This window comes from Salmo trutta, chromosome 17, assembly GCF_901001165.1.
Source record: "Salmo trutta chromosome 17, fSalTru1.1, whole genome shotgun sequence".
NCBI lineage: Eukaryota > Metazoa > Chordata > Actinopteri > Salmoniformes > Salmonidae > Salmo > Salmo trutta.
Genome location: NC_042973.1, coordinates 52,041,324 through 52,061,438, shown reverse-complemented (window position 1 = coordinate 52,061,438; position 20,115 = coordinate 52,041,324). Strand labels below are relative to the sequence as shown.

The 20,115-nt window shown below is 41.8% G+C and overlaps 1 protein-coding gene and 1 non-coding gene across 2 annotated transcripts; both read right to left on the bottom strand.

Moving 5' to 3' along the window:
- Positions 1-52: 52 nt before the first annotated feature.
- Positions 53-18,210, bottom strand: LOC115151381 (phosphate carrier protein, mitochondrial-like). The gene is given in 7 exon segments (XM_029695289.1): positions 53-724; positions 1,680-1,790; positions 8,129-8,301; positions 14,918-15,099; positions 17,597-17,776; positions 18,138-18,192; positions 18,194-18,210. Coding segments are annotated over 7 exon segments (879 nt in total). The 3' UTR covers positions 53-563.
- On the bottom strand, positions 889-1,076 carry LOC115152530 (small nucleolar RNA SNORA53). Its single transcript, XR_003867530.1, has one exon. It is a non-coding gene; the product is annotated as a small nucleolar RNA SNORA53 (small nucleolar RNA).
- Positions 18,211-20,115: the final 1,905 nt, after the last annotated feature.

The following is a 20,115-nucleotide window of genomic DNA, read 5'->3' as shown; positions in this document are numbered from 1 at the left end:
AAAACATTACCTTCCTTATCAGCCACAATCCTTGAAAAACAAGACAAAACACTGTTGTTTCCACATTTATTAGAACATTAACCAACTATGGTGGGGTGTTAAAACCTGATTGCATTAATGTTGTAGTCTTTCCTCTATACCCCCACAGGGGGGAACCATCTTCCCTCTTATCTTTTAGTATGCCTAATGAGTCATTACCAATGACCAGTTGAGCTGGGGACAATTACATTTCTATTCAATCAATTCAGGAAGTAAACTGAAATTCCAATTACCTTGCATTCAATTAAGAAAATTTGCATTTAAAATTAGAATTTAAGTTTACTTCTAGAACTGACAAGGAATTAAAATTGAAATCAACCCCAATCCTGCTGGTCAGTAGCCCAGCCCAGGGTAGGTGGGCTACAGGCAGGACAGCTATGACTATAGCAGGTAGAGAGCGGTGTGCTAGGCGGTTGTTAACTGAAGGATGTGTTTGATAAGGCCGCTGTCTTACATCTTATATGGCTGTTGATAAGGCCGCCATTTTGAATTGCTATTTGTTGATAAAGCCGATATTTGTTTTGTTACTCGGTGAAGCCCAGCTTCTTCTTGAGGGACTCGGGCATCTCTGGGGGAGGGGGACGGGGCAGGCGGAAGTAGACCTTCACAGAGTCGTAGATGAACCACTGCAGGGCGGTCAGGGTACCGATCATGATGATACGGGCCACCAGACCCTTCCACACACCTGAGAAGGACGGACGAACGGAGGGAAGAAAGAGCAAGAGAAATAAAGTCAAACTGTTTAAACTCCGATCAAATTGATATTTTAATATCCCATTACAACATTTAAAAATATCAAAGGTCAACTACTAATGATGGTTACTCTGAGACAGGTGGTAATAGGTATTGCATGTCTGCTCCCCAGCTTGTCTGCACCGGTAGTATTCGAGCGAGGCTGCCAGTGCAGGTAATGGGCTGGGGAGCAGGTAGACTGTTCGCCCATGCCAATGACTCAAGCACCTCCAACTGTCCAGCCAAAAAGTTGTTGGGGGCTGGAGCTGCAATCAGCCCTCAGAGAGAGATCTAAGGAGTGTGTTGGAAACCTCAGTGTATTTACTGTGAAGTTAACACCGTCAATCTACATTCTAAACCAGTGGTTCTTAACTGGTTGTTCTTCAGGACCCAAATTCAACCAGGTTGTCTCAGTCGCAACCCAATATTTGCATTGCGAAAAAAGGCCATAACACAATCTGGATTTATTTATTTTTATGCTATGATAGTAAATGTGACAATAATATGACTAAGGAACAACATTCCCACCTTTTTTACTGTCAATAATTAAATTTTGCCCATATTATTGATTAAGAATGTTAATACGCTTACTGGTTTGAGACCACAAAACCAACTAAACAGCGCTAATAGCTCCATATTAAAAATACTGGGATTGAAGAAAAATTGTTCAGGGATTAAATTATTCAAAAAGTTAGGTTCATTATCATTTCTAAAAACATTCTACCTGGTTTTAGTCGTTTACATTCAGATTAGTATTTTTTCATTTTATTTAAACAGACACCCATTCAAAACCTCCATTTGGGTCGCAGCCCACCAGTTGAGAATTGCTGTTCTAAAAACAGTTAGAATGGGCAATAAGGATAGCCCGCCTTTCTCTGTAGAACTTCTGGAAAGAATCCAGTACTCACCCTTGGGTCCGAGCTTCTTGAGTACTCCGATGGCGCTGCTGCCACTCTCCTTGTTCAGTACAGACACCACAGAGTCAGCAGGGTGAGACACAATGGCACAGAAGACACCAGCTGAAGGGGAGAGAACAAACCCCAAGGATGTGATCAAGACAACATAGAAAATCTTGATTTTGACAAGGGCAGCAGTCTCAAACATCCAGCCAAATATAGCCTGCTAACCCATTTAATGTGGCCTGAATTTTTTTTATTACCATATCCTCAATGATTTTAAATGCAGTTCATCCACCTACAGTGCATTCGGAAAGTATTCAGACCCCTTCACTTCTTCCATATTTTGCTAAGTTACAGCCTTATTCTAAAATTCATTAAAACATGTTTTATTTAATGAATTTTAGAGGACGAAGAGAAAACAGGTTATTTGTGTGCAAATGTATTAAACACACAAAACAGCAATATTCAGACCCTTTGCTATGAGACTCAAAATTGAGCTCAGGTTCATCCTGTTTACATCCTTGAGATGTTTCTACAACTTCATTGGTCTCCACCTGTGGTAAATTCAATTGATTGGACATGATTTGGAAAGGCGCACACACACACACCGATCTATATAAAAAAAGTTTCCACAGTTGACAGTGCATGTCAGAACAAAAACCAAGCCATGAGGTCGAAGGAATTATCCGTACAGCTCCGAGACAGGATTGTGTCGAGGCACAGATCTGGTGAAGGGTACCAAAAAAGGTATGCAGCATTGAAGGTCCCAAAGTGGCCCCCATTCTTAAAAATGGAAGAAATTTGGAACCACCAAGACTTTTCCTAGAGCTGGCCACCCGGCCAAACTGAGCAATCAGGGAGAAGGCCCTTGATCAGGGAGGTGAGCAAGAACTCGATGGTCAATCTAACAGAGCTCCAGAGTTCCTCTGTGGAGATGGGTGAACATTCCAGAAGGACAACCATCTCTGCAACACTCCACCAATCAGGCCTTTACGGTAGAGTGGCCAGACGGAAGCCACTCGGTAAAAAACAACAGCCCGCTTGGAGTTTGCCAAAAGGCATCTAAAGGACTCTCAGACCATGAGAAACAAGATTCTCTGGTCTGATTAAACCAAGATTGAACTCTTTGGCCTGAATGCCAAGCGTCACGTCTGGAGGAAACCTGGCTTCAAGACAAGTGTCTGAATGTCCTTGAGTGCCCCAGACAGAACACGGACTTGAACCCGATCGTACATCTCTGGAGAGACCTGAATTATAATTTTTTATATATAAAAAAAAGTAACCTTTATTTATCTAGGCAAGTTAGTTAAGATTAAGAACAAAAACAAATTCTTATTTACAATGATGCCTATCCAGGCCAAACCTGGACGACGCTGGGCAAATTTTGCGCCGCCCTATGGGACTCCCAATCACGGCCGGATGTGATACAGCCTGGATTCGAACCAGGTACTGCAGTGACACCTCTTGCACTGCGATGCAGTGTCCTAGACCACTGCGCCACTCGGGAGCCTGAGTGGAGCAACACTCCCCATCCAACCTGACAAAACTTGAGAGGATCTGCAGAGAAGAATGTGAGAAACTCCCCAAGTACAGGTATGCCAAGCTTGTAGCATCATACCCAAGACTCAAGGCTGTAATCGCTGCCAAAGGTGCTTCAATAAAGTATTGAGTAAAGGGTCTTAAAAGTTATGTAAATAAGGTTGATTTTTAATACATTTGCAAACATTTCTGTTATTATGGGGTATTGTGTATAGAATGAGGAAAACTATTTAATCAATTTTAGAATACAGCTGTAACTTTAGAAAAATGTGGAAAAAGTCAAGGGTCTGAATACTTTCTGAATGCACTGTAGCTGTAAAACTGCAAATGTCTCTCTGATCCATGGCAAAAATGTGTAGAATTGCAAGAACTTAACTCTTAAACAAAAACATTTTATTTCCACTCAAGAGGGGGGCCTCAAACATTTTGCTCACAAGGTATTTGTATATATTAAGGATCCCCATTAGCTGCTGTTACTCTTCCTGGGGTACAACAACATTAAGGCAGTTAAATACAATTAAAAAAAATATGACATTACATTTCACAATACATTTAGTGTGTTCCCTCAGGCCACTACTCCACTATCACATATTTACAATACCATATCATGTGTAGTCTTGTGTGTGTGTCTTCACAGTTTCCGCTGTTCCATAAGGTGTATTTTTATATCTAATTCTACTGCTTGCATCAGTTACCTGATGTGGAATAGAGTTCCATGTAGTACTGTGTGCCTCTCATATTATGTTCTTGACGATTGTGAAGACATTTGGTGGCATGTTTTGTGAGGTATGCATGGGTGTCCGAGCTGTGTGCTAGTAGTTTAGACAGACACCTCGGTGCATTCAGCATGTCGATACTTACAAAATGTATTGATGAAGTCAATCTCTCCTCCACTTTAAGCCATGAGAGATGTACATGCATGTTATTAATGTTAGCTCTCCGTGTACATTTAAGGACCAGCCGTGCTGCCCTGTTCCGACCAATTGTAATTTTCCGAGGACTCTTTGGCAGCTGACCACACGACTGAACAGAAGTCCAGGTGCGACAAAACTAGAGCCTGTAGGACCTGCCTTGTTGATAGTGTTGTTAAAAAGGCAGAGCAGCACTTTAATATGGACATTCTCCCCATCTTAGCTACTGTTGTATCAACATGTTTTGACCATTACAGTTTACAATCTAGGGTTACTCCAAGCAGTTCAGTCACCTCAACTTGCTCAATTTCCACATTATTTACAAGATTTAGGGTTTAGTGAATGATTCGTCCCAAATACAATACTTGTACTTTTTGAAATGTTTAGGACGAACATATTCTTTGCCACCCATTGTGAAACTAACTGCAGCTCTTAGTGTTGCTCTTAGTGTTTCACTCGTAGTAGCTGACGTGTATAGTCATCCGCACACACACACACACACACCACACACACAGGCTTTACTCAAAGCCAGTGGCATGTCAGTAGTAAAGATTGAAAAAAGGGGGCATAGACAGCTGCCCTGGGGAATTCCTGATTCTGCCTGGATTATGTTGGCGAGGCTTCCATTATAGAACACCCTCTGACAGGTAACTCTTTACCCACAATATAGCAGGGGGTGTAAAGTCATAACACAAGTTCTTCCATCAGCAGACTATGATCGATAATGTCAAAAGCCACACTAAAGTCTAAGAAAACAGCTCCCACAATCTTTTTATCATCAATTTCTCTCAGCCAATCAATCATCAGTAATTTGTAGAAGTGCTGTGCTTGTTAAATGTCCTTCATAATAAGCATGCTGAAAGTCTGTTGTCAATTTGTTTACAGTAAAATAGCATAGTATCTGGTCAAACACATTTTTACTAAGGGTTGGTAACAGGCTGATTGGTTGGCTATTTGAGCAAGTAAGAGAGGGCTTTACTATTCTTGGGTAGCTAAATTACTTTTGCTTCCCTCCAGGCCTACTATTTTCCTCAGTCATTTTCCATCCAAGTTGTCAGACCTCGGTGGCTTGTCATTGTTGATAGGCAATTTTCACTTCTTCCAAACACACTTTACCGAATTCAAAATGACAATGCTCAACTTTCATAATTTGATCAGTTATACTTGGATGTGTAGTGGCAACGTTTGTTGCTGGCATATGCCTAAATTTGCTACTCATGTCAATGGGAAAAAATAATTAACGTAACTGGCAACATTACACATCAACAAATATTCTTTACATCAATAACATAGGAATCATTACAACATTTATTGTAGAACCTCATACACTATATTAGGCCAAGCCATTGGAACTTTGGTTTTCCTAGATTGTGATCACTACTTGTAATAGATTTGGACACTGCTTTAAAGCAGCATTAAGTAAAGATGTGATCAATACATGTTGATGATTTCATTCCTGTGCTGTTTTTAACTACCCTGGTAGGTTGACTGACGTGAACCAGGTTGCAGGCGCTAGTTACAGTTTGAAGCTCTCTCTTGAGTGGGCAGCTTGATGAAAGCCAGTCAATGTTGAAAAACAACCAAAAAAATATACCTCTGTTGATCACATACATTATCAAGCATTTCACACATTATCCAGATACTGCCTGTTAGCACTTGTTGATCAATAGCAGTTTCCCACCAGAATGGGCTTTAGGTGAGGTAGATGAACCTGTAGCCATATTACTTCAACAGTATTTAACATGAGATCCTCTAAGCTTTACAGGAATGTGGTTCTTAATATAAAATGGCAACACCACCTTTGGCATTTGTTTTCAGTAGATGACTATAACATGTACTGCTACCACTGTATCAAAAGGCATTATCTAAGTTTCAGAGATTGTCAGAATATGAAAGTCATCTGTTACTAGCAAATTATTGATTTTATGAACATTGTTTCTTAATAAGCTACATATGTTAACGTGGGCTATTTTTTAGCAATTTCCTGGGATGCTTGAATGTTTTCATTGCTTTACTGGGAAGCTTAACAGAAGTAGACATGCTCATGTCATTTATGTTAGTGCAGGATGAGCTGCACACAGTGGACTTCCTACTACGGCACACCACCTCAGTGCTAACAGTATCAATCTGGTTCATAGGCACGATTTCTTCATACAATAGCTGTAGGATCAGCAGAGGCATTCAGGGCAGTTAGAGGGACATAAATTAGGTTACTTACATTGGGTCTTCCAACACCCCTGGGATAATGTACATTTGCTGAAGTATAATGACAACTCAGTGACACAATGGTAGGGATTAACTGAGCTGGGGTCATTGATAAGTCATTGTCTCATTGCAGCCTTATAAGGTTGTGAACGGATCCAGGAACCCAAATGACTTTGGTGAATTTCAACCTCCTTATAAAACGAGTGTTTCAAGAAGATATCAAAATTGTCAATAAATGTTACACCCAGAGCTGCAAGTCTCGTAGCCAGTTATGGCGGGCTAAAAATCTACTGAAATGTTCAATGCCACAATTTAGGGAGGGCACAGGGCCAGATATTATGGGGCATTTGTTGGTGTCAAGCAGAGACCCAATCAGTTCTTTAAAATCCATCATCTTCAGCTGTTGTGAGCTGCCCTTCATAGTGTAATTGAATCCCACAAGAACTATGAGCCAAAATTTCCTGATACAGGTTTAAAATGTTTGAGAGCAGCTTATTGATGTCCTGTACCCGTGGATTGCAGAACGTTTTTGCTCCAGGGACCGAGATGTTTCTTACCATTGAACTACCCAATACAACAGCTGGAGAAGGGGATGGAGAAATCCGCCCATTCCCACAATTCGTTGAACCTTTCACGGACCCAGGAGAAGCAGAATAGCGTACCCTCGCTGCTCCCGGCAATAGGTTCAGATTTACCACAGCAGGCAGTGCACCGTCAGATCCAGAGAGAGGGAAAGGAGTAAAACTCATCTACGAAGCCACTGCTGGAGTCAGCATAGTTGGAGTCAGCACAGCAGTCCCAGCGATGAAAGGACAGGTAGTTCAGGCACCAGTGCGGCAAAGTTATTCCTTATGTAAATCTGCTCCGAATCGCAGATACACCAGTCCTCTTAGCAGCATGCCGCTGCCTTCGGTTTCCATGACTTGTGACATGGGACCAGCGCTGCTTGGAACAATCCTCTTGCTGTTCTACGTGTACTCCACTACAAGATGGAGGAGAAGCAAATGGAGAGGACTTCCTTGGCAGGCAAGTTCCAGGTAGCACAGGCCGTTCGGATAGTGCCAGATGACAATGCGGGGAAACATCCTTCAGGCCCGAGCGGCGTCCAGCCACAGGAGTTGAGAACGAGTAAGTTCCAATTTGCGTTTTCCCAATAATTTTGCACATAATTGAGATTTGCTTGCCAAGGATAGCCACCTTATCCTGTAATCCTCCGCTAGCAAACAATTTCCGCATTGGAACTCCGGATTGTCAATATCGTCCTGGACAAGAGCGTAATAAACAGATTCTACAGCGCTGGAAAGATTTGTTAGCTACTCCAGGCAAGTCAGTTAAGAACAAATTCTTATTTACAATGACGGCCTACAGCACAGTGGGTTAACTGCCTTGTTCAGGGGCATAACTACTGATTTTTACCTTGCCAGCTCAGGGATTCGATTCAGCAACCTTCAGTTACTGGCCCAATGCTCTAACCTCTAGACTACCTGCCACCCCAAAGAACAAAATACAACTTAGGAAACAGGAAGAAACAGGTTAAGGCTCAGGAGGTATCAGAGTTCGTGACTTGGTTGGCCTCTCCCAACAACATTTTGCTAAGGGCCCCCAAAAGGCTAGGGCAGGCATGCATGTGTGGGTATGGATGTGGGTAAGCAGACACAAGCCAGTATGGCTTCTCATGTTGAGTTGTTTTTGTGGCCCCCACCAAAGTTGCTGCCCATCCTTGACCTATATGGCTGTAAATCTGTTAACATACCTATTCATCTACCAATTTCAATAAACTTCTATCCAGCATTGTGGACTCACCGATATATCCAGCCACGAAGGTGACGACCAACTGTTCAGACTTGGAGCATTCAGCACGGGGCTTAGGGACCACATGTTTGTAGAGCAGCTCTACGGTCCTCTCAAAGCAGGCAAACTTCATCATGGTGTAGGGGATCTGCCTCATCCACAGAGGTACCACACCCTTGTAGAAACTAGAGGGGACAGAGGAAGAGGTGGAGCAAATGAGTGACTTGGTTTTATTGACATTTCCCACACCAGGATTAAGCCTAATTTGGAACTATATTAAGGATGGGCATGGTTAAACCGAATATCCGGATGGACATTAGTATTCGATTACTTGGGAGACGTCGCATTTATATATATAATAAATATTTAAAAAAAAATATATATATATATATATATACACTGCTCAAAAAAATAAAGGGAACACTTAAACAACACATCCTAGATCTGAATGAAAGAAATAATCTTATTAAATACTTTTTTCTTTACATAGTTGAATGTGCTGACAACAAAATCACACAAAAATAATCAATGGAAATCCAATTTATCAACCCATGGAGGTCTGGATTTGGAGTCACACTCAATATTAAAGTGGAAAACCACACTACAGGCTGATCCAACTTTGATGTAATGTCCTTAAAACAAGTCAAAATGAGGCTCAGTAGTGTGTGTGGCCTCCACGTGCCTGTATGACCTCCCTACAACGCCTGGGCATGCTCCTGATGAGGTGGCGGATGGTCTCCTGAGGGATCTCCTCCCAGACCTGGACTAAAGCATCCGCCAACTCCTGGACAGTCTGTGGTGCAACGTGGCGTTGGTGGATGGAGCGAGACATGATGTCCCAGATGTGCTCAATTGGATTCAGGTCTGGGGAACAGGCAGGCCAGTCCATAGCATCAATGCCTTCCTCTTGCAGGAACTGCTGACACACTCCAGCCACATGAGGTCTAGCATTGTCTTGCATTAGGAGGAACCCAGGGCCAACCGCACCAGCATATGGTCTCACAAGGAGTCTGAGGATCTCATCTCAGTACCTAATGGCAGTCAGGCTACCTCTGGCGAGCACATGGAGGGCTGTGCGGCCCCCCAAAGAAATGCCACCCCACACCATGACTGACCCACCGCCAAACCGGTCATGCTGGAGGATGTTGCAGGCAGCAGAACGTTCTCCACGGCGTCTCCAGACTCTGTCACGTGCTCAGTGTGAACCTGCTTTCATCTGTGAAGAGCACAGGGCGCCAGTGGCGAATTTGCCAATCTTGGTGTTCTCTGGCAAATGCCAAACGTCCTGCACGGTGTTGGGCTGTAAGCACAACCCCCACCTGTGGACGTCGTCCCTCATACCACCCTCATGGAGTCTGTTTCTGACTGTTTGAGCAGACACATGCACATTTGTGGCCTGCTGGAGGTCATTTTGCAGGGCTCTGGCAGTGCTTCTCCTGCTCCTCCTTGCACAAAGGCGGAGGTAGCGGTCCTGCTGCTGGGTTGTTGCCCTCCTACGGCCTCCTCCACGTCTCCTGATGTACTGGCCTGTCTCCTGGTAGCGCCTCCATGCTCTGGACACTACGCTGACAGACACAGCAAACCTTCTTGCCATAGCTCGCATTGATGTGCCATCCTGGATGAGCTGCACTACCTGAGCCACTTGTGTGGGTTGTAGACTCCGTCTCATGCTACCACTAAAGTGAAAGCACCGCCAGCATTCAAAAGTGACCAAAACATCAGCCAGGAGGCATAGGAACTGAGAAGTGGTCTGTGGTCCCCACCTGCAGAACCACTCCTTTATTGGGGGTGTCTTGATAATTGCCTATAATTTCTACCTGTTATCTATTCCATTTGCACAACAGCATGTGAAATTTATTGTCAATCAGTGTTGCTTCCTAAGTGGACAGTTTGATTTCACAGAAGTGTGATTGACTTGGAGTTACATTGTGTTGTTTAAGTGTTCCCTTTATTTTTTGGAGCAGTATATATATATATATATATATATATATATATATATATATATATATATATATATATATATATATATATATATATATAGTAATTGCTACAGGGATAGACCATTACATTAGACATTTTAAAACAGTTATGCAAAATGTTGAGTGCTCCCCATAAAAAGGACGCACCAGTATCTTAAACATTTCACACGTGTAGCTTGTTGTTATTGTCAGTCAATGAAAGTGCCACTACAGTCAGAAGCTCCATGTGTAGCAAGTGAATTGGGAGATTTCAAATGGATGCAAAATGGAATTCAAATTACAGAACTAATTAAGTTGGCTAAATTAGAAGGAGTAGGCTACAATGAGCAACCAACAGGTAGGCTGTTTCATATGAATGGAGTTGTTGTAGACAAGGACGCCTCAAAATATCGTCGCTACTTTAGCTAGCTAGCTAGCTGGCTAAATTAGCTTACTACTCTAGCTAGCTTCTTTACAATGATTTGATGCAGTCAACACGGGCACTACCAGATGGTACATGATAGACAAACTTGTTGCTGCTATAGGTTAACTAGCAAGTTGGTTTGGCTACTTTCTCGCTCTCCCTCCGTTCCACACAGACACACACCGGCCCCTGATCATCTCTCACCATTCCAAGCAGAGCACATGTATTTCGATTATCCGGATAACAGAAGACTGAAATCATTTCAAAATGCCCATCCCTAGAATGTAGGGCTGGGCAGTATACCATATTTTATGATATACCGGTATTGATGCAGGGACAAGATTGGGTTTTTACTTTACCTTCTATACCGGTATTTGAATGTTAGGTTTGTTAAAATGTGATACGCCATGTGTAATGTCTATTTTTATTCGCTACTTGAGCCGTCTCTCTCCGCTCTTTCTCTCCGTGCCACTTTCCACACAGACCTAGCCATGCCCTCTGTCACTCAAGGAGCGCATTTGATGTTCCTCAACCACGAGACACTTGTGTTCAGTCTGCATGGTCAATGCAGCACATGCAACAATGTTGATGACAACAATGCTGTTTTCACTTTGCTTCTTAATAGAACTCTACTAGCGTTCTATAATGACTATTAGTTTGTTTCTTACATCAGCAAACAGCTAGTTTGTCTCTTCTTAGCAAGTTGCCCTAAATCTTGTGAGACACTAATTGTTAGCCACTAATGCTAATAAATGTACTGAGTAAAAGAAAACGTAGCTTGCTATACAGTCCAATAATAACAGTGATGGTGTAGACCTAAATCAGCATGTTGTTTGTGCAACAGTCTATTCTAAATCAAAAAGGAATATGCAAAGCAAGAATATGTTAGCTACATGAACTAGCTAAGAAAAACATGCAATGTAGCCAAAGCTTATAGGGTCCCCTAGGAAACACTTATAAACTTTAGTTCCTACCATGTCACAATTACTCCTCCCTGGCATTTTAGTTTGTTGTCATCTCAAACACAGTATTCAAAGTGCACACTATTTTATTCTAACTATATAATTAGAATAGTCATATTTCCATGATTCCAACAGTATTGCTCTAATTCACTAGTTAAATCACAAATTGCAACATTTATCATGCAGCGTCTTTTGTAACCATCGCAGATTTTAGAGAAACAACATATTTTGGTTCATATAAGTGTCTTATATCGGCTGAAAGCTTAAATTCTTGTTAATATAATTGCACTGTCCAATTTACAGTAGCTATTACTGTAAATTATTTCCACTTGTTCAATTTGTAAAGAAAGGAATCTTTGAAAATCTAACCCTAAACGTTGTTTCAACCAGGCAAATCACGTTCATATGTATTCCTCAGAGATCCTAGAACATAACCAGACTTCACTATATCATTAGGGGTGTAGTATATCCTATAGGACACCAAATTTGGTCAGAGAGCGATGCCTTCATGGCACACCGATGACGCGGCCGGTCTTCATTTGATCGACTGTATCTTTGTCAAATAAGCACCAAATCGGGATCAAACAAAGCTAGCTAGATAGCCAATGAGCTGGGCTTTACGGGAATATCCGCAAAATGTAGGTGGTAACCTTTTGCAACAGCATGCCTTTTCCTTTTGGACAAAAATAAGAATATTCAGAGTTATGAAAACTGGTTGTTTCGCAAATGTTGAACTTATAATATGGCTACGAATACTGGAAAAGCTCAAAGTCCAAGTATACAGATTTGACAATATTCTTGCAGAAAAATGTAATATGAATGACCATGTCTCCTTCACGATTTGCCCAAATGTACCTGGGTGACTCATACTTCAAGCTATCCGTCTGAAACTTTGCATATACACTGCTGCCATCTTGTGGACACCATCGGAATTACAACCAGAGTGATGGCTAGAACAGGGACCTTTCTCTTGCATTTCAAAGACGGTGGTAGAAAAAAAACGGGTTGGTTTTATCTTCTACCAGATCTATTGTGTTATATTCTCCTACATTCAAGTAACATTTCCACAAACTTCAAAGTGTTTCCTTTCAAATGGTACCAAGAATATGCATATCCTTGCTTCAGGTCCTGAGCTACAGGCAGCTAGACTTGGTATGTCATTTTAGGCGAAAATTGGGGGGAAAAAAAGGGGGGGGGGGGATATCCCTAAAAAGTTAAAAAGTCCTAGATTATTTGCCCATATCGTGCAGCCCTACGTGGCAGTGTGGAAATTCTCAATTGAGCAGTGGTGTAAAGTACTTAAGTAAAAAGACTTTCAAGTACTAAAGTTGTTTTTTGGGGTATCTGTACTTTACTATTTGACAACTTTCACTTTACTACATTCCTAAAGAAAATACTGTACTTTTTATGTGAATTGGACCTTTTTCCCTGACACCTAAAAGTACTCGTTTTATTTTGAATGCTTAGCAGGACATGAAAATGATCCAATTCACGCACTTGTCAAGAGAACATCCCTGGTCATCTACTGCCTCTGATCTGGAGGACTCACTAAACACAAATGCTTTGTTTGTAAATTATGTCCGAGTGGTGGAGTGTGCTCCTCGCTAGCCGTAAATAATAATAAAAAAAAGAAAATGATGCCATCTGGTTTGCTTAATATAAGGAATTTGAAATTATTTATACTTTAGTACATTTTATCAATAACATTTACTTTTGATATACTTATGTATATTTAAAACCAAATACTTAGACTTTTACTCAAGTAGTATTTTACCGGGTGACTTTCATTTTTACTTGAGTAATTTTCTTTTAACGCATCTTTACTTTTAATCAAGTATGACAATTGGGTACTTTTTCCACCAGCAATGCGCACACGGCAGTAGGATATATGCGCGACTGTTCCATAAGCAGGATAACGCCATTCTCAAAAGTAACCACAAATGCGATTATGCATGTAATGCTTTTATTATAAAGGTGCATTTTTATGGTGAAAATGAATCTTCCCCAAACTTCAAACTCACATGCTGCGTATGTATGCCAGTTTGGCTCTACACCCTTTGTAAAGCGGATAAATGTGCTTCATTTTAAGACGTTATTTGGCCACTTTAGTTGTGATAGAAACCTTATCAAAACATATAGGCCTATGGGCTAGGCTAAATGAGGTGTGCGATTATGATTTTAAAAAGCATGCGCTGTTTGCCTTAACAGGGCATCATTCACAAGTGATAGGCTAATATTGTCACCCACCAAACTATTCTTGATTTAATCTCGTCTTTACATATACTAAATAATATGCGTTACATTTCTTTTGATTTAGAATGGACCATTATCATGCACCTGTCTTGAAACAGGGGCAGCGGGAAAAAAATACTTGTTATCTATGCACTTAAATAGCGAATGGATGGCGCTTTTCCAATGGTTCATTTTCATGCCAGCCAGGTAGGCTGCACTCCTGTTTTAAAGAGAAGCAACGTGCTTAATATTAGGAAGGTTGAGAAATAAATATAGCAGGTCTAGCCTATAGAAAGCTGATGGGATCCTCTTTTTAACAGAGGGCTATATAAACATTGCGCAACATGAGCTCATTTGAAGTGTTTAATTTGATTACATTTGCATTGATGTCAGAGTGATTAGAGGGACAATAGAGAGCTGAGTACCAGGCAGTTAGCAAGTTTGGTAGGCTACTAATGACCATCAGCAGCATCAGAGCTTGGAGAAGACTAATTACTGTGACTAAACGGTAACATTGAATTTGACTGCCATCATGACCCATGGTAATACGGTCACCGTAACAGCCCTAGGTGCACCTTGTGATGGGGACAGTAAAAGGCCACAAAACAAACTGCAGTTTTGTCACAACAATGCCAAGTTTTGAGGGAGTTTACAATTGGCCTGATGACTACAGGAATGTCCACCAGAGCTGTTGCCAGATAATTTAATGTTCATTCCTCTACCTTAAGCAGCCTCCAACGTCATTTTAGAGAATTTTGTAGTACGCCCAATTGACCTTACAACCGCAGACCATGTGTAACCACACCAGCCCAGGACCTCCAGATCCGACCTCTTCACCTGCGGGATCATCTGAGACCAGCCACCCGGACAGCTGATGAAACTGAGGAGTGTTTTGGTCTGTAATAATGCCCTTTTGTGTTGAAAAACCCATTCTGATTGGCTGGGCCTGGCTCCTAAGTGGGTGGGCCTATGGTTCAGCCCCTGCCCAGTCATGTGAAATCCATAGATTAGGCCGTGATTTATTTAATCTGACCGATTTCCTTATATGAACTGTAACTCAGTAAAATCTTAAATTGTTGCATGTTGCATTTATAATTTTGTTCAGTATAGTACTTCACTGATTATATCCAGACCAACGTCAACATCAATCCAGACCAACATCAAAGGGTTACAGCTAAGCAGGAGGTAGCGAAATGTGACCGGCTGATTTAGTTGGGATACTCACGCCCAGAGGCCCTCCTCTGCGAACATCTTGGGGGCACACTGTCTGAGGTTGCTGGCGTAGCCGGGGCAGGTCTGGATACGTACTTTACACGCCTCCATAGGGGCCAGGGCGATGTCAGCAAAGAACTCAGCACTGGCAGACGCAGCCAGGTAGAGGGAGGTCCTCCACAGATAGGTGTTTTCCTGGGGAAGGCAGACTGGGAGGTTAGGAGGCGAAGACTAAGTGTACATCCTTAGACAAAACGTAAATCATAATGAGTTGTCAAAATGGAAGGAGAGGAACAACTTTATTCATCAGCTCTTTCTCAATTCATCTTTACTTGACTGCCTTGCATTCTCTCTCCTCGCCTCCTTTTCAAAGCGTATTATTAAAAGGTCTGATACAGTTGGTGTCAAGGAGATAGGATGCGATGAATCACGGAAAAACTAATTGAGATGGAGCCTTTCTGTGCCACTGATGACAACCTTATTTCAATATTAATTAATTAGCTGGAACTGTTTTAGTTCGAATGGTAACATCGACTTCAACGGCGTGAGGCTGAGGAGAAGTGCAGCGAGAGGATTGTAAAGATAGCAGAGGCCCGTAGTGATGAGAACTACTACTGACAATTACAGATGTGTGGTGGGATTTCTGGTGCCAGCAGATGCCAGGGCATCGCCCAAGTGGGTACTAAAACATTGGTAGTGCAGAGCAGTCATTATAAAAACAATTACAGGGCAGATCAGATTCAATATGGAAGCTACAATTTAATCGTCTGCATCGTTTCCAATCCCCCATACTGTTTTGTAAAATAAAATATTTTGTACATTTATTTTCCTTTATTATTTCCCCCTAAACCTTCCCCTAATTGGAGTGAATTAACACACACAGGCTTCTACTTCCAGCTTATACACTGCATTCAGAATGTATTCAGACCCCTTGACTTTTCACACATTTTGTTACTTTACAGCCATATTCAAAAAATACATTTCTCCCCCCATCTATCTACACACAATACCTATAATGACAAAGCAAAAACAGGTTTAGACATTTTTCAACAAAAAAAACCCCATTGAAATATGACATTTACATAAATATTCATTCCCTTTACTCAGTACTTTGTTGAAGCAACTTTGGCAGCGATTACAGCCCTGAGTCTTCTTGGGTATGATGCTACAAACTTGGCACACCTGTATTTGGGGAGTTTCTCCCATTCTTCTCTGCAAATCATCTAAAGCGCTGTCAGGTTGGATGGGGAGTGTCACTGCACTGCTATTTTCAGGTCTCTCCAGAGAAGTGCGATTGGGTTCAAATCCGTGCTTTGGCTGGACCACTCAAGGACATTGAGACTTGTCCCAAAACCACTCCTGCGTGGTCTTGGCTGTGTGCTCAGGGTCATTGTCCTGTTGGAAGGTGAACCATCGCCCCCAGTCTGAGGTCTTGAGCAGGTTATCATCAAGGATCTCTGTACTTTGCTCTGTTCATCTTTCCCTCGATCCTGACTAGTCTCCCAGTCCCTGCGGCTGAAAAACATCCCCACAGCATGATGCTGCCACCACGCTTCACTGTAGGGCTGGTGCCAGGTTTCCTCCAGAAGGGACGCTTGGCATTCAATCTTGGTTTCATCAGACAAGAGAATCCTGTTTTTAATGGTCTGAGAGTCGTTTAGGTGCCTTTTGGCAAACTCCAAGCGGGCTGTCATGTGCCTTTTACTGAGGAGTGGCTTCCGTCTGACCACTCTACCATAAAGGCCTGATTGGTGGAGTGCTGTGGAGATGGCTGTCCTTCTGGAATGTTCTTTTTAGACAGCTCAAGGAAGAGGAGTTTTGGTAGTTCCAAACTTCTTCCATTTAAGAATGATGGAGGCCACAATCTTGTCTCGGAGCTCTACGGACAATTCCGTACAACATCATGGCTTGGTTTTGGCTCTGACATGCACTGTCAACTGTGGGAACTTATAGACAGGTGTGTGACTTTCCAAAGCATGTCCAATCAATTGAAATTTACCACAGGTGGACTCCAATCAAGTTGTAGAAACATCAAGGATGATCAATGGAAACAGGATGCACCCGAGCTCAATTTCAAGTCTCATAGCAAAGGGTCTATTTATTTATACATTTGCAAAAAATTCTAAAAACCTGTTTTCACTTGGTCATTATGGGGTATTATGTGTAGACTGACGATGAAAATAATGTATTGAATCAGTTTCAGAATAAGGCTGTAATGCAACAAAATTCGGAAAAGGTGAAGGGGTCTGAATACTTTCCGAATGCACTGTACATACTATATACATTTTACGGACACAATGTATTTTACAACAGTTATTGTTATCTTCTATTTGCCATATATTTCTGTGCTGTTTCACAAAAGTTCAGAACCTATATACATTTTACAGACAGTATATTTTACATTAGTCACCTTGTTTTTAGTCCCACCCTTCAGCTCCACTCAACCCCTCCAATATACATCTTAACACCATCCCATTTGTACTTATATAGTCTAAAGCAGTGTTTCACAAATCCGGTCTGCGAATACCCGCAACATATTTTTGTGTGGCCCCGGACAAGCATCCTGAATCTAACCCCATGAGAAGTTTGAACAGGTCTTTTTTTTCTGTGGCTACACCATAGTGCAAATGAAACAAAATAAACCATTACCATTATTATTTTCATCGTCATCAATCACTTAGTAACTACTTACCTCTCCGATAAAGTCGCTGTAGGTGATCTTGAACACCTCATAGAAGCCAAACTTGCAGAGACCCTGCATGGAGTAGCCGATGAAAGTAGGAGCCCAGCCCTTAGCCAGCCCCCGCATGCCATCCTCCTTTATGGTGATGGAGAAGCCCTTGAAGATGCTCTTGTACTTGTCTGGGTCCACCTAGACAACACATTAAAAACAGAATGGTTAATGGTTGTGAACTAGTAGTGGTTTTGAGGGGGGGGAATAATACTTGGAGGTCCTTGTAAAGAAAATGCACTAAATACTACAGAAATACACAACACTACAGGGCCATCCATACCACTCAATATTTTATCACTTTACAAGGGTTGGGGCAAATTACATTACAATTCTGAAAGTAAATTGAAATGTCTTTTGCTTTTCACTTAGGTAAGTCAACAATGGAATTTCACTTTTACTTCCCCGAATAGAAATGGAATTAACCACAACTCCGCAATGTATACATTATTCCAGTCCAGTACTCATTACAGCTCAGAGAGACATTAGCTGAGATACAGACCTGCAGACGGCACTTGACCAGGTCGAGGGGTACGACTGCCGTGTGTGTACAGTTTTATTCCTCAAACGCCCATAATGGTGAAGTCAAGGTGGAAAGAATAAAGTGCAGGGTAGTGCCGCAAAATTGTCAATCTATTGCAAGTGAATGTTGAATGACATCGTCCTCCAGTACAGCGTGCATAAATACATTGAGAGATAATGCGCTTGATCCTTATCCGTTTGGCAAGGTCATCCGTGTAGCACATGAACAATACATTGTTTCCATTATAATATTTTGGATTACTAGAAAAACAAATATAATTGTCCATGCCGTAAAGATACTAGGCAGGCCAATACAATAGTCAGATGAATGAGATGGGACGACCACTGTTCAATTTGCGCAATCCATAATCTCTTGGGCATGGCACGTCGCCAACACATTCAACTTCAAAACAGTCCCACTTTCGCAAGGCAGACAGACAGTCATTCAATCAGCACTCAATCTGCTAAATAGACAATATGGCCGAGGGTAGACGACGTCGGAGATAAAATAAGGGGATACATTTACTGAGACGCATAACTTTAAATAGATATCTAAAGAATATGACGAGGCGCGCGTACATATTTGAATCATAAACGTTATACACAATCTTAAGAGTGTTTTGTTTGGATAGGCTAGAAAAATTATAGAATGCGATGCGAATTTTATTTATGCCTAACACAAATATTTCAACATCTCAGCGGATTTCATCTGGGTTTATAATAAATAGGCTTTAGTCTATTAATAAATCACCACAATTTTATAAAGCACGATACACTACACCAAGACTTTTCCTAGAGCTGGCCACCCGGCCAAACTGAGCAATCAGGGAGAAGGCCCTTGATCAGGGAGGTGAGCAAGAACTCGATGGTCAATCTAACAGAGCTCCAGAGTTCCTCTGTGGAGATGGGTGAACATTCCAGAAGGACAACCATCTCTGCAACACTCCACCAATCAGGCCTTTACGGTAGAGTGGCCAGACGGAAGCCACTCGGTAAAAAACAACAGCCCGCTTGGAGTTTGCCAAAAGGCATCTAAAGGACTCTCAGACCATGAGAAACAAGATTCTCTGGTCTGATTAAACCAAGATTGAACTCTTTGGCCTGAATGCCAAGCGTCACGTCTGGAGGAAACCTGGCTTCAAGACAAGTGTCTGAATGTCCTTGAGTGCCCCAGACAGAACACGGACTTGAACCCGATCGTACATCTCTGGAGAGACCTGAATTATAATTTTTTATATATAAAAAAAAGTAACCTTTATTTATCTAGGCAAGTTAGTTAAGATTAAGAACAAAAACAAATTCTTATTTACAATGATGCCTATCCAGGCCAAACCTGGACGACGCTGGGCAAATTTTGCGCCGCCCTATGGGACTCCCAATCACGGCCGGATGTGATACAGCCTGGATTCGAACCAGGTACTGCAGTGACACCTCTTGCACTGCGATGCAGTGTCCTAGACCACTGCGCCACTCGGGAGCCTGAGTGGAGCAACACTCCCCATCCAACCTGACAAAACTTGAGAGGATCTGCAGAGAAGAATGTGAGAAACTCCCCAAGTACAGGTATGCCAAGCTTGTAGCATCATACCCAAGACTCAAGGCTGTAATCGCTGCCAAAGGTGCTTCAATAAAGTATTGAGTAAAGGGTCTTAAAAGTTATGTAAATAAGGTTGATTTTTAATACATTTGCAAACATTTCTGTTATTATGGGGTATTGTGTATAGAATGAGGAAAACTATTTAATCAATTTTAGAATACAGCTGTAACTTTAGAAAAATGTGGAAAAAGTCAAGGGTCTGAATACTTTCTGAATGCACTGTAGCTGTAAAACTGCAAATGTCTCTCTGATCCATGGCAAAAATGTGTAGAATTGCAAGAACTTAACTCTTAAACAAAAACATTTTATTTCCACTCAAGAGGGGGGCCTCAAACATTTTGCTCACAAGGTATTTGTATAT